This window comes from Rissa tridactyla, unplaced genomic scaffold, assembly GCF_028500815.1.
Source record: "Rissa tridactyla isolate bRisTri1 unplaced genomic scaffold, bRisTri1.patW.cur.20221130 scaffold_37, whole genome shotgun sequence".
Lineage (NCBI taxonomy): Eukaryota > Metazoa > Chordata > Aves > Charadriiformes > Laridae > Rissa > Rissa tridactyla.
Genome location: NW_026529584.1, coordinates 1,013,655 through 1,026,555, shown reverse-complemented (window position 1 = coordinate 1,026,555; position 12,901 = coordinate 1,013,655). Strand labels below are relative to the sequence as shown.

Genomic DNA, 12,901 nt, shown 5'->3' with positions numbered 1-12,901 from the left:
GTCCTGAGAGACAAAGGAGCCCAGGAAGGCTGGACGCTCTTCAAGAGGGAAATCCTAAAGGCCCAGGAGCAGGCTGTCCCCATGAGGCACACAATTAAAGGGCGGGGAAAATGGCCGGCCTGGATGGACAAAGAGCTCTTGATGGGACTTAAGGAAAAAAGGAAGGTTTACCACCTTTGGAAGAGGGGACAGGCAACTCAGGAGGAGTACAGAGATCGTGTTAGGTCATACAGAGAAAAAATCAGGAAGGCAAAAGCCCAGCTGGAACTCAACCTGGCAATTAACATAAGGGACAACAAAAAAAGTTTCTAGAAATACATCAACAAAAAGAGAGTGACAGAGAATGTCCATCCCTTACTGGATGCGGGGGGAAACCTTGCAACCAAGGACGAGGAGAAGGCTGAGATACTTAATGCCTTCTTTGCCTCTGTCTTTAATAGTCAGACCAGCTATCCCCAGGGTGTTCAGCTTCTTGGGCTGGAAGATAAGAATGGAGAACAGAACAACTCCCCTGTAATCCAGGAGGAAGTAGTTAATGATTTGCTTATGCACCTGGACACGCATAAGTCTAAGGGCCGGACGGGATTCACCCAAAGGTTCTCAGGGAGCTGGCAGGAAAGCTCACCAAGCCTCTCTCCATTATCTATCAACAATCCTGGTCAACAGGAGAGGTGCCAGATGACTGGAGGGTGGCCAATGTGACGCCCATCTACAAGAAGGGCCGGAAGGAGGATCCCGGAAACTACAGGCCTGTCAGCCTGACCTCGGTACCGGGAAAGATCATGGAGAGGATCATCCTGAGTGAGCTCTCAAGGCAAGTGCAGGGCAGCCAAGGGATCAGGGCCAGCCAGCATGGGTTTATGAAGGGGAGGTCCTGCCTGACCAACTTGATCTCTTTCTATGACCATGTGACCCACTTTCTTGATGAGGGGAAGGCTGTGGATGTTGTCTACCTGGACTTTGGTAAGGCCTTCGACACCGTCCCCCACGGCATTATCCTGGAGAAACTGGAGAATCATGGCATAGACAAGTGTACTCTCCGCTGGATAAAAAACTGGCTGGATGGCCGTGCCCAGCGAGTTGTGATTAATGGAGCAAAATCTGGTTGGCGGCCGGTCATCAGTGGTGTCCCCCAGGGCTCAGTTTTGGGGCCAGTCTTGTTCAACATCTTTATTGATGATCTAGACAAGGGGATTGAATGCACCCTCAGTAAGTTTGCAGATGACACCAAACTAGGTGGGAGTGTTGATCTGCTTGAGGGTAGGAAGGCTTTACAGAGGGATCTAGACAGGTTGGATCAATGGGCCAAGGCCAACGGGATGAGGTTTAATAAGGCCAAGTGTCGGGTCCTGCATTTTGGTCACAACAACCCCGGGCAACGCTACAGGCTTGGGGCTGAGTGGCTCGAAAGCTGCCCGGCAGAAAAGGACCTGGGAGTGTTAGTGGACAGCCGGCTTCACATGAGCCAGCAGTGTGCCCAGGTGGCCAAGAAGGCCAATGGCATCCTGGCTTGTATCAGGAATAGCGTGGCCAGCAGGAGTAGGGAAGTCATCGTGCCTCTGTACTCGGCACTGGTGAGGCCTCACCTCGAGTGCTGTGTTCAGTTTTGGGCCCCTCACTACAGGAAAGACATTGAAGTGCTGGAGCGTGTCCAGAGGAGAGCCACCAAGCTGGTGAGGGGTCTGGAGAACAAGTCCTATGAAGAGAGGCTGAGGGAGCTGGGCATGTTTAGCTTGGAGAAGAGGAGGCTGAGGGGAGACCTCATTGCCCTCTACAACTACCTGAAAGGAAACTGTAGAGAGGCAGGGGTTGGCCTCTTCTCCCAAGGGAATAACGACAGGACCAGAGGAAATGGTATGAAGCTGCGGCAAGGGAGATTTAGATTAGATATTAGGAAGAATTTCTTTACTGAAAGAGTGGTCAGGCACTGGAACAACCTGCCCAGGGAGGTGGTGGAGTCACCATCCCTGGAGGTATTTAAGAAACGTGTAGACATGGCTCTTCAGGGCATGCTCTAGTGCCCAAGATTATTGTTTGTGGTGGGGTGTTGTCTGTGGGGTTGTGGGTGAGTAGTAGTGGGTGTGGAGTTTAGTAGGTGGGTGCTTTTTTTTTTTTTTTTTTTTTTTCTGTGGTTGGACTCGATGATCTCAGAGGTCCCTTCCAAACACTAAGATTCTGTGATTCTGTGATTCTGTGAGCAGACAGCAAGCAGGGGGAGATGTGGGGGTCAGGTCTCTGGTGCCTGAGTAGCTGATAGATACAGGAGCAAGGCCAGGGCTCCTGTAGGGGCTGGTGAGGTCACTGGTGCTGGTGTAGCTGATAGGAGACACATGGCTCGGGCTTGTCCTTGTGATGTCACTCTTGGCTGAGGAGCTGATAAGGCAGGCCCAGGTGCACAGCTCGTGGAGGTGCCTGTGAGGTCACTGGTGCCTGCGCAGACGACAGGCCAGGAGCTGTCACCTGGCTTGTGGATGTCTCTGCGATGTCACTGCTGCCTGAGGAGCCCAGGAGAAACATGTCTTGTGCTGGGTGTTTTGAGGTCCCAGGTGCCTGAGAAGCTGGCAGGCCAGGACTAAGCCCCCATCTTGTGTAGGTGTTTGCAAGGTCACCTGTGACCGCTGAGCTGACAGGCCAGGAAGAGGCCCATGGGTTGTGTAGGAGCTGGTGAAGTCACTGCTGCCCGCGTACCTGGTAGGGCAGGAGCAGGAACATGGGTGGTGTAGGGTGTTGTGGTGTCAAGGGTGCCCGAGTAGATGACAGGTTGGGAGCCAAGCAGTAGTTTATGTAGGTGTTTGTGAGGTCATTGGTGTCTGAATACCTGATAGGCCAGGAGCAGGAACGTGGCTTGTGAATGTCGCTCTTGTGATTTCACCGCTGCCTGTGTAGCTTTTGGGCAAGGAGCAGGCATATGGCTTGTGTGGCCGCTTCTGATGCCATTACAATAATACTTGGACCCCACCCCAATATGTCTTTTTGGAAGAACCATCGTCATCAGAAGCCTGTACGCAACATGCACGTGCATGTGTGACAGCGGGACTCCTGAGCACGCAGCAGCAGCAGCAGGAGGGTGTGAGGTCATGGTCACTGTAACCCCTGAGCACACGGTGGTGGCAGCAGGAGGGACGTGAGGTCACTGTCGGTACCACTCACGAGCACACGGCAGCAGAAGTAGGAGAATGTGAGGTCACCGTCAGTATAACCCACGAACACACAGCTTTGGCAGTAGGAAGGACGTGAGGTCACGTCACCGATGTCACCCCGTGCCCGTGGGGCTTGGTGCAGAGCGGCCGTGTGCATGACAGGGGCATGACGGGGGACGGGAGCTGCCCGTCCCCGTGTCTGCGAGGCCGAAGGAGCAGCCCCTGCGGCCCTGGCTGGAGCAGTCGGGGTGGGGGTGGCTCGGGGGCACCCCAGGGATGTGCCTGGGCACGGCGCCAGGAGGAAACCACAGACTTCCTGCCCGGGCGCTGCGGGGGGAGCGGGGGGAGCGCGGCGAGGCCACGTGGGCTGTGGTTTGTGCACCTGCAGGCTCCAGCTCCCGCTCCGCCCGCGGGGAATAACGGCCCCTGGGTGACACACTGAGAGTCAGGGACACGTTTGAGCCTCCGGGCTGTCTGTCTGCTGCCAGGGCAGGGACATGATCCAGCTCCGGCTCCTGCGAGGGACTCACTGTGGGGGTCTGCAGGGAGGCACGGACAAGCCAACACTCCCGGGACGGAGCCCTTGCCCTGGATGAAGACCTCTCCCAGCTGCTGCTCCCAGCACAGTGAGGTCCGTGGCAGGGGCAGGGGCTGTTTCCTCCCCATCCTGACACAGACCCTGGTGCAGTCCCCGCTCCATGGTCACCGCAGCTTGGGGGCAGCTGGACACTTGCCTCATGGCTTCTTGGATGAGCCCGGCGCAGGAGATGCTCAGTGCTTCCAGGCCCACAGCAGGGTGCAAGGGGTGACTAACCAAATTCCCCTGCACACCCAGCTTGTCCCATGATGATCCGCCACCACAGCGACCATGACGCCGGCAGCGGGACATATATGTCCCTCATATATGGTCATGAACGGCGCTGGAGAAGTTCATTGGCGGGCTGGGCTGTGTCGGAGGGGAGATAGCTCCCGATAACGTCTAAAAAGGTGCTGCTGCTTCGATTGGCTCCTTCCGCAGCTGGGTCGGCATCTGCAGAGATATATCACCCTCCCATCATCGACGTCCCCGTGAGTCCCCAGGGGCTGTGACAGGGAGTGGGGAAGAGCAGGGCTGTGCCAGCAGGGCAGGAGGCTCAGGATGGGAATGGAGGGACTCCTGTCCCCTCGGGTGCTGTGGCTGCTCCTCTGGGTGCAGCTCTGCAGAGGTAAGTGCTGGCTCCCTTTTCCCACAGCCCAGGGCCATCGGGTACCAGTGGGGTCATCAAGAGCCCTTTGGGAAGAGGGTTTCTTTCCAAGTGCCGCTGAGATGAGGGTCAGAAGGAGCTCAAGTCCATGGACCCTGTGCCTTTGCCTGTGTCCACCTGGCTGGGAGAGGGTGTCTCCACTTCCAGAGCTCCAGTATTTCGGGCAGCCTCTGCCTGGCTGCATTTAAAGACAACCCATCCTGGGGTACCCTTTTGGGATGACTTGTTCCCCAGTACTGTGCCCCGGAGGCTGGCTGTGGCTCCAGGCTTCAGGGGAGCCCTGACACCGTGAAGGCAGTTTGTGCCCCACAGAGAGAGGGGGACTGGACTGTCTGCACCCACAGGTGGTAGAGAAGTTCCCTTCTCAGGGGCCGCCACCAAGCACAGGGGCTGGGCTCCCACCAGGGCCCAGGAGGGGACATGAGTTGGGGGGATCCTTGGGATCATGTTGGTGTTCTCCGAGGACACAGAAAGGCCTAGGGGAGTGTGAGCTTGGGTGGTGCCAGGGCAGGTGGTCGGCGGGGAAGGTGTGGGGCTGGGGGCATGGGGCTGTTATGGGGTGTTGGGCTGGGGAGGAGCGGGTTCCCTGTGCAGGGCCTGGGGGCACAATGAGTGGGTGGTCATGGGAGGGGGCCATGGGAGTGGGAGGAGGTTCCCAGGGCTGTGTTATGGTGAATAGCCCATCCCAGAAGGGCCGGAGTACTGCACCCCTAGCCTTCACAGGCTGTGGGGAGAGCAGGGACCCCCACACTGGCCAAGGGACAGCCTGGAGGGGTGAGGACTCCCACCCTCCCACCGTGGTGCTTCTGACTCAGCCTGGGCAGGGGGGGCCTTCTAGACCTGCACTCGGGCTCGGTGCTCTCCTGAGCGGTCCCATGTCGATGTTTGAAGGGGCTGCAGAGGTGAGGCTGGAGGATGGCGGCGGACGCTGTGCTGGGAGAGTGGAGGTGAAACACCAGGGCCAGTGGGGGACTGTGTGTGGCATCAGCTGGGACACGAATGATGCTGCAGTGGTTTGTAAGCAGCTGCGCTGTGGGTCTGCTGTTAAAGCTCATGCTGTAGCACACTTTGGGCCAGGATCTGGCCCCATTTGGATGGCTGGTGTTGAGTGTCATGGCACCGAGTCAGCCCTGTCTGATTGCACAAACAGAGAAGATTTTCGACAATACTGTGACCACAGTCTGGATGCTGGAGTGACGTGTTCAGGTACGGTGCCAGCCTGTTCCCCACCTTTGTGACCAGGACGGGGGAAGGGACCTGGCTGTGCCCTCAAGGAAACAAGGAGTTACACAAGGAGAAGGGCCTGGTGTGGCTGGTCACACTGCTGAGCTGGGACTGTCATGGCTGGTTTCCCTGGTCCCTGAGGAAAAAACAGTGGGAACCCGCCACTGCCTGACCCCTGATGTGTCTCAGCCCACCCTCCGTCAGTGCCTGGGGCTGGGAGATGGTGCCCTCGTGCAAAAGGAACTTAGAGCAGCTCATGTGGCCACCCACAACCCTGGGCCCAAGGAGGTCAGGGACTTTTGGGTTGTGTCCCCTGGCAGACATGAGTCCCCCAAAGCAGAGGGGCTGCTCAGAGGGCAGGGGCCCTGGGCTTGGGCAGAAGAGCTGGGTGGCTCATGGCGACCTCATTCCCCTTCCAGAGTCACCCCATGAGAGCGAGCCCACAGGGAAACACCCCTGTGCAGGCAGCGCTGACCTGCTGCCCAGCCTCTCCTGCCTACCCCAGCCCCTGCCTGCCCTGTGCCAAGGGCACTTGCCAGCACTTTCTGGCTCTCCTTGCCCTGGGAGCTCGTGTCAGCCCAGGGCTGCTCCTCTGCCCCCTCTCCTGCCCTCTACCCAGCTGGGGGCCAGGGATGTGCACCCCTGGCAGTGTTCTCTGGCCCTGGCTGAGGACCCTCCCCAGGCAGGTGCTGGAGCTGGGGGCTGGTGGAGACAGCGACTGGAGGTACAGCTGCACCACATCTGCTCCCTCTGACATGTCCCATCTAACAGCAGTGCCCCAATGGGCTCCATTTCTGGTGGCTCCAAGGGGTTCCTCAGCCTGGCTCTCAGCTTGGTGGGGCAGAGCAGGCTGCAGCAGCCAGCAGAACCTCAGCCCATCTCCTTGGGCTGAAGCGCTGCAGTGCCTGGGGCCAGTGCCAGGTAGCCCAGGGTCTCCAGGAGGGCAGCAGTTTTTCTAAGCACTTCCTGTGGCTGTGGGTTTGGGAGAAAAGCCAGCCCACGAGTGCTGTGATGATGTTGGGGGAGCAGCAGGGGGTCCATGGTGTGTTTGTGCCATCAGCACCCATTGGGAGCTGCTGGGAGGGCCTGTGGCCACCTTGCAGGCCAGGTGGGACATGGGTATGTAACTGCCAGAGGGCTGTGGGAACTCACAGGGTTCTTTGGTTACTCCAGGATTTGTCCGGCTGGTTGGAGGGGACAACCCCTGCTCAGGACGAGTGGAGATCTGTGATAGGAACGAGTGGAAAACTGTCTGTGACTCCGACTTTGGTCCCAAAGCTGCCGACGTGGTCTGCAGAGAGTTGCAGTGTGGCACAGCCCTGTCTGTCCCCGGGGCAGCTCACTTTGGAGAAGGGGCTGGTCCCATGTGGGACAGAGAGCTGCAGTGTGTGGGGAATGAATCCCTTCTCAGCTCCTGCCCCACGGGGTCCCCCAGGGAGCAGCCCTGCACCCACACGAATGCTGCCGGTGTCACCTGCACACGTAAGGACTCAGGGCAGGGTGTTACCACCGGGGGTGTGCCGATGATGGGGGAGCAGGGACGGGACTGTGCTGTGCTGGGTGTGAGGACAGAAGGGGTGATCACAGAACCATAGGATGGTCTGGGTTGGAAGGGACCTTTCAATGTCATCTAGTCCAACTTGCCTGCAACCAGCAGGGACCTCTTCAACTAGATCAGGTTGCTCAGAGCCCCGATAGACCTGACCTTGAATGTTTGCCTGCAGCCCTAAAATGGTGCAGAAGGAGGAGAAAGGCAGGATGTCCATTTGCCCTCTACTCCACCACCCAAGGGAGAAAAGCACAAGTCTGCCCTGTCTCATCCTTCTCTGTCCAGAGTTCACAGGGTTCAGACTGGTGAACGGCAGCACGGCATGTGAGGGGAGGGTGGAGGTCCATGTGCAGGGGACCTGGGGCACCCTCTGTGCCTCCCGCTGGGACCTCTTGGACGCCCACATTCTCTGCCGTCACCTCAACTGCGGGTTTGCTGAGTCCATTCCTAAAGGAGGGCATTTTGGGAGAGGAACCGGCCCTGTCTGGAGAGACTCCTTCCACTGTGACGGGACTGAAGCCCACCTGGGAGAGTGCCCAGTGACTGCCCTGGGGGCCTTGCCGTGCTCCCATGAGAACGACGCTGCTGTCATATGCTCAGGTGAGTGCAGGAAAACACTCGGTTACTCTGTTTTCCTCTTAAATGCTCCCAAAGCAGGGGACCCTGTGGCAGTGCAAGGCTCTGGCTCAGAAGGTCCCCACAGAGGGCTGGCGGCAGGCAGGCGAGCTCCAAGGCCTTCCTGCAAGGGTGCCAGAGCCTGGAGATGTACTGCAGGCTGCCGGGCTCCCCGATGCCGCCAAGGGCTGGGGCATGGCTGCTCTCCCCAGGCCCAGCTCGCTTCGCATCCCTGCGGCTGGTGGGTGGAGGAAGCTCGTGCAACGGGCGAGTGGAGATCTTCCAGCATGGGACGTGGGGCAGAGTCCTGGATGAGCAGTGGGAGGTGCAGGAGGCCAGCGTGGTGTGCCGGCAGCTGCAGTGTGGAGAGGCAGAGGCAGCTTACAACCCCCCGAAGGCTCAGAGAGGGACGGGTCCCGTGGGGCTGCGCGGGGTGCGGTGTGCAGGGCACGAGGCCAACCTGACCCTCTGCAACACCTCCCTGCCTGAGAGTGCGCTGGAAGCAGGGATTGCCGAGGACGTGGGGGTCGTTTGCTGGGGTGAGTGGCGCTGCACGGCCCCCCCAGGCTCTGGGCTGGGTGGGCAGCCAGCCCTTGACGGCAGCTGGGGTTTCCTCCTGCTACAGGGAGCCGTCAGGTGCGGCTGGTGAACGGGCCTGGGCGCTGCGCGGGGAGAGTGGAGATCTACTACCAGGGCAGCTGGGGGAGCGTCTGCGATGACGGCTGGGACCTGTCTGATGCTGCCGTCGTTTGCCGCCAGCTGGGCTGCGGAGGGGCGCTGGAGGCGGTTGGCTCCGCTCGGTTCGGGGAAGGCTCCGCTCAGATCTGGCTGGAGAGCGTGAACTGCTCCGGGGCCGAAGCTGCTCTCTGGGACTGCCCGGCAGGGTCCTGGGGGCAGCACGACTGCGGGCACAAAGAGGACGCAGGAGTCGTCTGCTCAGGTGTGTGCCGGGAGCTGTGGTGGGAGCCCAGTGCCCAGGCAGGCCGGGACGAGGGGAGAGCCGGCAACGGCCGAGGCTGTTCCTGGCCAGCTCTGAGCCCCTGACAAAAGCCACCGTGGGGACACCCATGCACAGGTGCCCTCAGTCCCACCGGGGGTCCCTGGGGAGCTCTGCTGTCCCTGACGGGCAGCAGGGAGGGCAGGGGTGTCTGTCCATCAGGGACATTTCTCTGTCCGTGGGTGCAAGGGGGACTGGGGGACTTGCTGGACGTGCCTTTGCCTGTCTGAGGGCCTGGCGGGTGCAGGGGTGTCCCTGCTCCCCCAGCCCCAGCCCAGCCTGTTCCCCCTCGCTGCCTTTCCTCCCAGAGTTCATGGCCCTGAGGCTGGAGAACGGCACCAACTGCTCCAGGCGCCTGCAGGTTTTCTACAATGGGACGTGGGGGAGCATTTGCTCCAACTCCGTGACTCCTGAAACTGTGTCGCTGGCATGCAAGGAGCTGGGCTGCGGGGACAGAGGGTCCCTGGAAACACAACGGCCCTACGGCAGGCTGTCTGGCACGGCCTGGCTGGATCGTGTGGAGTGTGGGGAGAGAAACAGCTCCTTCTGGCAGTGTCCCTCCGCTCCCTGGCACCCGCAGTCATGCGACGACCTGCGAGAGGAGACCCACATCACCTGCAAGGGTAATTCTGAGCTAGCCGGGCACCAGCATCCCCTGCGTTCCTGCTCCTGGCTGGGCATGGACAAATTCCTGGGCCTGCGGGGGCCTTTCGTTTCCAAGGCAGACGCTGCTGCTGCTGGTACCAAAAATGGGACTTCCTCTCCTGGAGCCCCACACATTCACCAGCGGGTGCCAGCCGGGCTCCCAGCTTCGCCTGGTTGAGGCAGAGGTTTCTCGAGGCAAGGTCCCAGAAGGGAACAGCCAGGGCTCCGAGGAGTGTCCCTTCCATGGACACCCTCCTGCTGCTCTGTGACCCAGGGTCCCTTTGGGGCTGAGCAGTCAGGGTCCCCCACGTTGCCGAGTGTGTGTCCCCCGAAGGACCGGGGTTCAGCTGCTGCCATGGGTGGGTGGCACGAGCTGAGCTGAGCCCCGCTCTCTGCTGCACGCCCCCCTGCAGCAGCCCCTTCACCACAGCGTTTCCCTCTGCAGGGAGTCAGCCAGAAACGCCCCCGGCCCCAATGGCTGCGTGCCCCAGCACCCCGAGCTGCACAGGTAGCTGCTCCTCTGCATGCCCCTCTCGCCTGGCAGGGCTCTGCCTGCTGTCCCGCGGCCCTGGGAGCTCTCTGCCTTCTCCAGACAGGGAGAAGATTCGTGCCGTGGGAGGGGAGAAGGGGTGCTCCGGCTGAGTGGAGGTGTGGCACCGCGGCTCCTGGGGGACGGTGTGTGATGACTCTTGGGACATGCGGGATGCCGAGGTGGCATGCAGTGGCCCTGTGGTGTCTGCCCTGGCCGAGGCTGCATTTGGGGAGGGGAGCGGCCCCATCTGGCTGGAGCAGGTGGAGTGCTGGGGGACAGAGCCATCTCTGCAGGACTGCTGGGCCCGGCCTGGGGACAGCGGTGCCTGCCGCCATAAGGAGGACGCGGCCGTGAACTGCTCAGGTGAGCGGCAGGGCTGGGACACCTCACAGGGAGCCCTTTTCCCCATTGGCTGCCATCATGGCTCCAGAGCTCCTGAGAGCAAGGCCATCCCTGCAGAGCAGGAGAGCCTTTTGCCGAGTGGGCAGCAGCTTCTGTGGGGCTGGGTGTCCTCCAGCTTCTGCCCGCAGGGCCCTGCAGCCCCCAGGGGCATCTCCCGGGCTGCCGGCTCTGTCCCTGCTCTGGGCCCTGCGCTCCTTCCTGGCCATGCTCACCAGTCGTGCAGGAGGGGCGATTTGGGTGGGATGTGGCAGGGATGTCTGCACATGCACACGTGCGCGCACACACACACACACACGGTGTGTCAGAGAGGAGGCTCCCTGGTACCTGCACCCCCACCCTCTCAGCCCAGCTCTCCTTCTCCTCCTCTGCAGATGCACCCAGGACGGCAGCACCAACCCCTCCAGCAGGTAACCCGTCCTCCCCACCAGCGCTGGGTCTTCTTGGGGCCAGGCTGTGACCCACAGCCGGGGGGAAGGGGCTCCTTGCTGGGCTGTGAAACTCCCAGGAGGAGGCAGCGGGGTAGCGGTGGGGCGGGAGGCTGGGGAGGGCTGTCATTCACCCAGCCAGGTGGGAGCTTCCCCATCCCTCATCCCCTGAAACCCGGTATGTAATGGGGGTCAGGACTGGGGTGTGCCGGCCCCGCACCTCTCCCAGGCCTGGTGCTGCCCTTTCTGTGTTCCTGCCATGCAGATCCCACGTGGGGCCGTCTGACCGGCAGCGGGAGAGTCTCATTGCCCGTCATCATGTGCATCATCCTGGGAGCCCTTCTCTGCCTGCTCCTGGCCCTCCTGGCCGGGCAAGTGCGAAGCGCCAGGGCTGGGCGCAGAGGTGGGTCCCTTCCCAGGGGAAGATGCCTGCTGGCAAGGCCAGGGGTGCCGTGGGCTGTCAGTGAGTGGGAGAGGCAGAGCTGGGGGGACAAGAGTGTGTGCTCTCTGCGGGATCCCATCCCCTCTCTGACCATCCCTGGGCCAGCCCTGCCTCTGTCCACAGGCTCTGAGAGAGCTCAGGAGCCCTTCCCTGAGGCCGTGTACGAGGAGATCGGTTCCAGCCCAGCATGGCAGAAGCAGGCAAGGTTCAGCGGCTCAGGTTGGTGTGCGTCCCTCGTTGAGGACACATCTACAGTGCTCTTTCCCCTGACTGCCACGCAGGGTTGACCCCTGCAGCCCCCTAACCCATGGTTCGTGCGGTTGTGGGGCTGTTGGATCTGTGTGGGGAGCACCCATGTCCTGGGCCCAGGAGAGAAGCTTTCTCCCCACCTGCTCTGCGCGTCCCATTTGGGGACAGCCCCTCTCTGCCTGCCCCTGCACCCTGGGGGACACCTGAGGGGTGAGGGAAGGGGCTGTCCCAGGGCAGCTCTGGCAGGCCCTTGGAGATGGGCTTTGTCCCAGGGCAGCAGGGTGAGTCCTGAGCCCTCGTCCCCGTGCAGCCGTGGCTCTGTGGGTCCCACGTCCCCAGCAGCACTGAGCACAAGCTGGGTCAGCAGAGCGCACTCCCCTGACACCCAGTGGGCCTCTCTCCAGGCTCCTATTCAGAGGGGTCCCTGAGCAAGCTGCAGCCCTACCCCGGGGACAGCGAGGAGGAGGATGGTCCATGGCCAGCACCAGGTAATGGGGGGCAGGAAGGGGTGGATGTCTCCTCCCTGCAGACATGTGATGGACAGCAGTGTCACTGAGCGTCACCGTCAGAGCTCGGAGGACATGTGGTATCTCCTGTGGGGCTGCAAACACCAATGTCGGAGCCTCATCCCCTGCGCATCCTCCCATCCTCTGCTCTGCAGAACGCATCTTCTCACTGTCACCATCTCTCCTCTCCTTTCAGACGTCCCTGTCCTGCCTGGAGGTGACTCAGCTGATGGCTATGATGATGCCAGGGAGGTTTCTGACCCTGGGGAGGATCCTTCCCCTTGGCAGGAAGACTGGGAAATGCCCAGGGTGGCAGAGGAAGGATCTGGACCCACGGATACCCCTGGAGGTGAGAGGGAAAGAAAGTGCTGCTGGTTCCTGGGGTGGCATCCCTGGTGATGGATGATTCGATGCCACACTGAGAGCCCAATGTGCTGGGGTGGGGGAACCTGCCCCAGGAGTTTTTCTTTGGGGGCACCATGGGTGGGAGAGGGAGCTGAACGTCTCAGGACTGGTGAGGAGAAGGGAGGAAGGTGATGTACAGCCCAGGAGAGGCACCCCATGGGGTGAACATGCAATGGCCTTCCTTGCTGTGGTCCCCGGAGCTGAGGGGGATGGCTGGTCCCTGTCCCCAGAGAGCACGGGCTATGACGATGCCGAAGAGGTGTCTGTGGCACATCCCCCTGAGGACACAGAGGCTGCGACACCGGAGCTCAGTGCACAACAGTCCCTGAGCCCCGGGCCAGGAGAGCAGTGCAGCTGGGGGCAGCCAGGAGGGAGGAGAGGTCTGTGCAGCTGGGAGAGCCGTGAGCACCAGGGAACCCTCTCCCTTTTCCCACGGGCAGCAGAATCTGCCAGGGGTTTCCTCGATTTTGAGTCCCCTGTTTTTACACACAGGCCCCCATATTGGTTCTTATTAAAAGCCTTTGAG

General features: G+C 61.0%; 1 protein-coding gene across 1 annotated transcript in view; it reads left to right on the top strand.

Moving 5' to 3' along the window:
- The window catches only part of LOC128903468 (deleted in malignant brain tumors 1 protein-like), a 71,969-nt gene extending 61,010 nt beyond the window's left edge, over window positions 1–10,959 (top strand). The window contains 8 exon segments of the mRNA XM_054187479.1: window positions 6,782–7,170; window positions 7,445–7,757; window positions 7,985–8,311; window positions 8,398–8,712; window positions 9,078–9,392; window positions 9,860–9,922; window positions 10,007–10,309; window positions 10,916–10,959. Coding sequence (XP_054043454.1) covers window positions 6,782–7,170; window positions 7,445–7,757; window positions 7,985–8,311; window positions 8,398–8,712; window positions 9,078–9,392; window positions 9,860–9,922; window positions 10,007–10,309; window positions 10,916–10,959 — 2,069 coding nt within the window.
- Window positions 10,960–12,901: the final 1,942 nt, after the last annotated feature.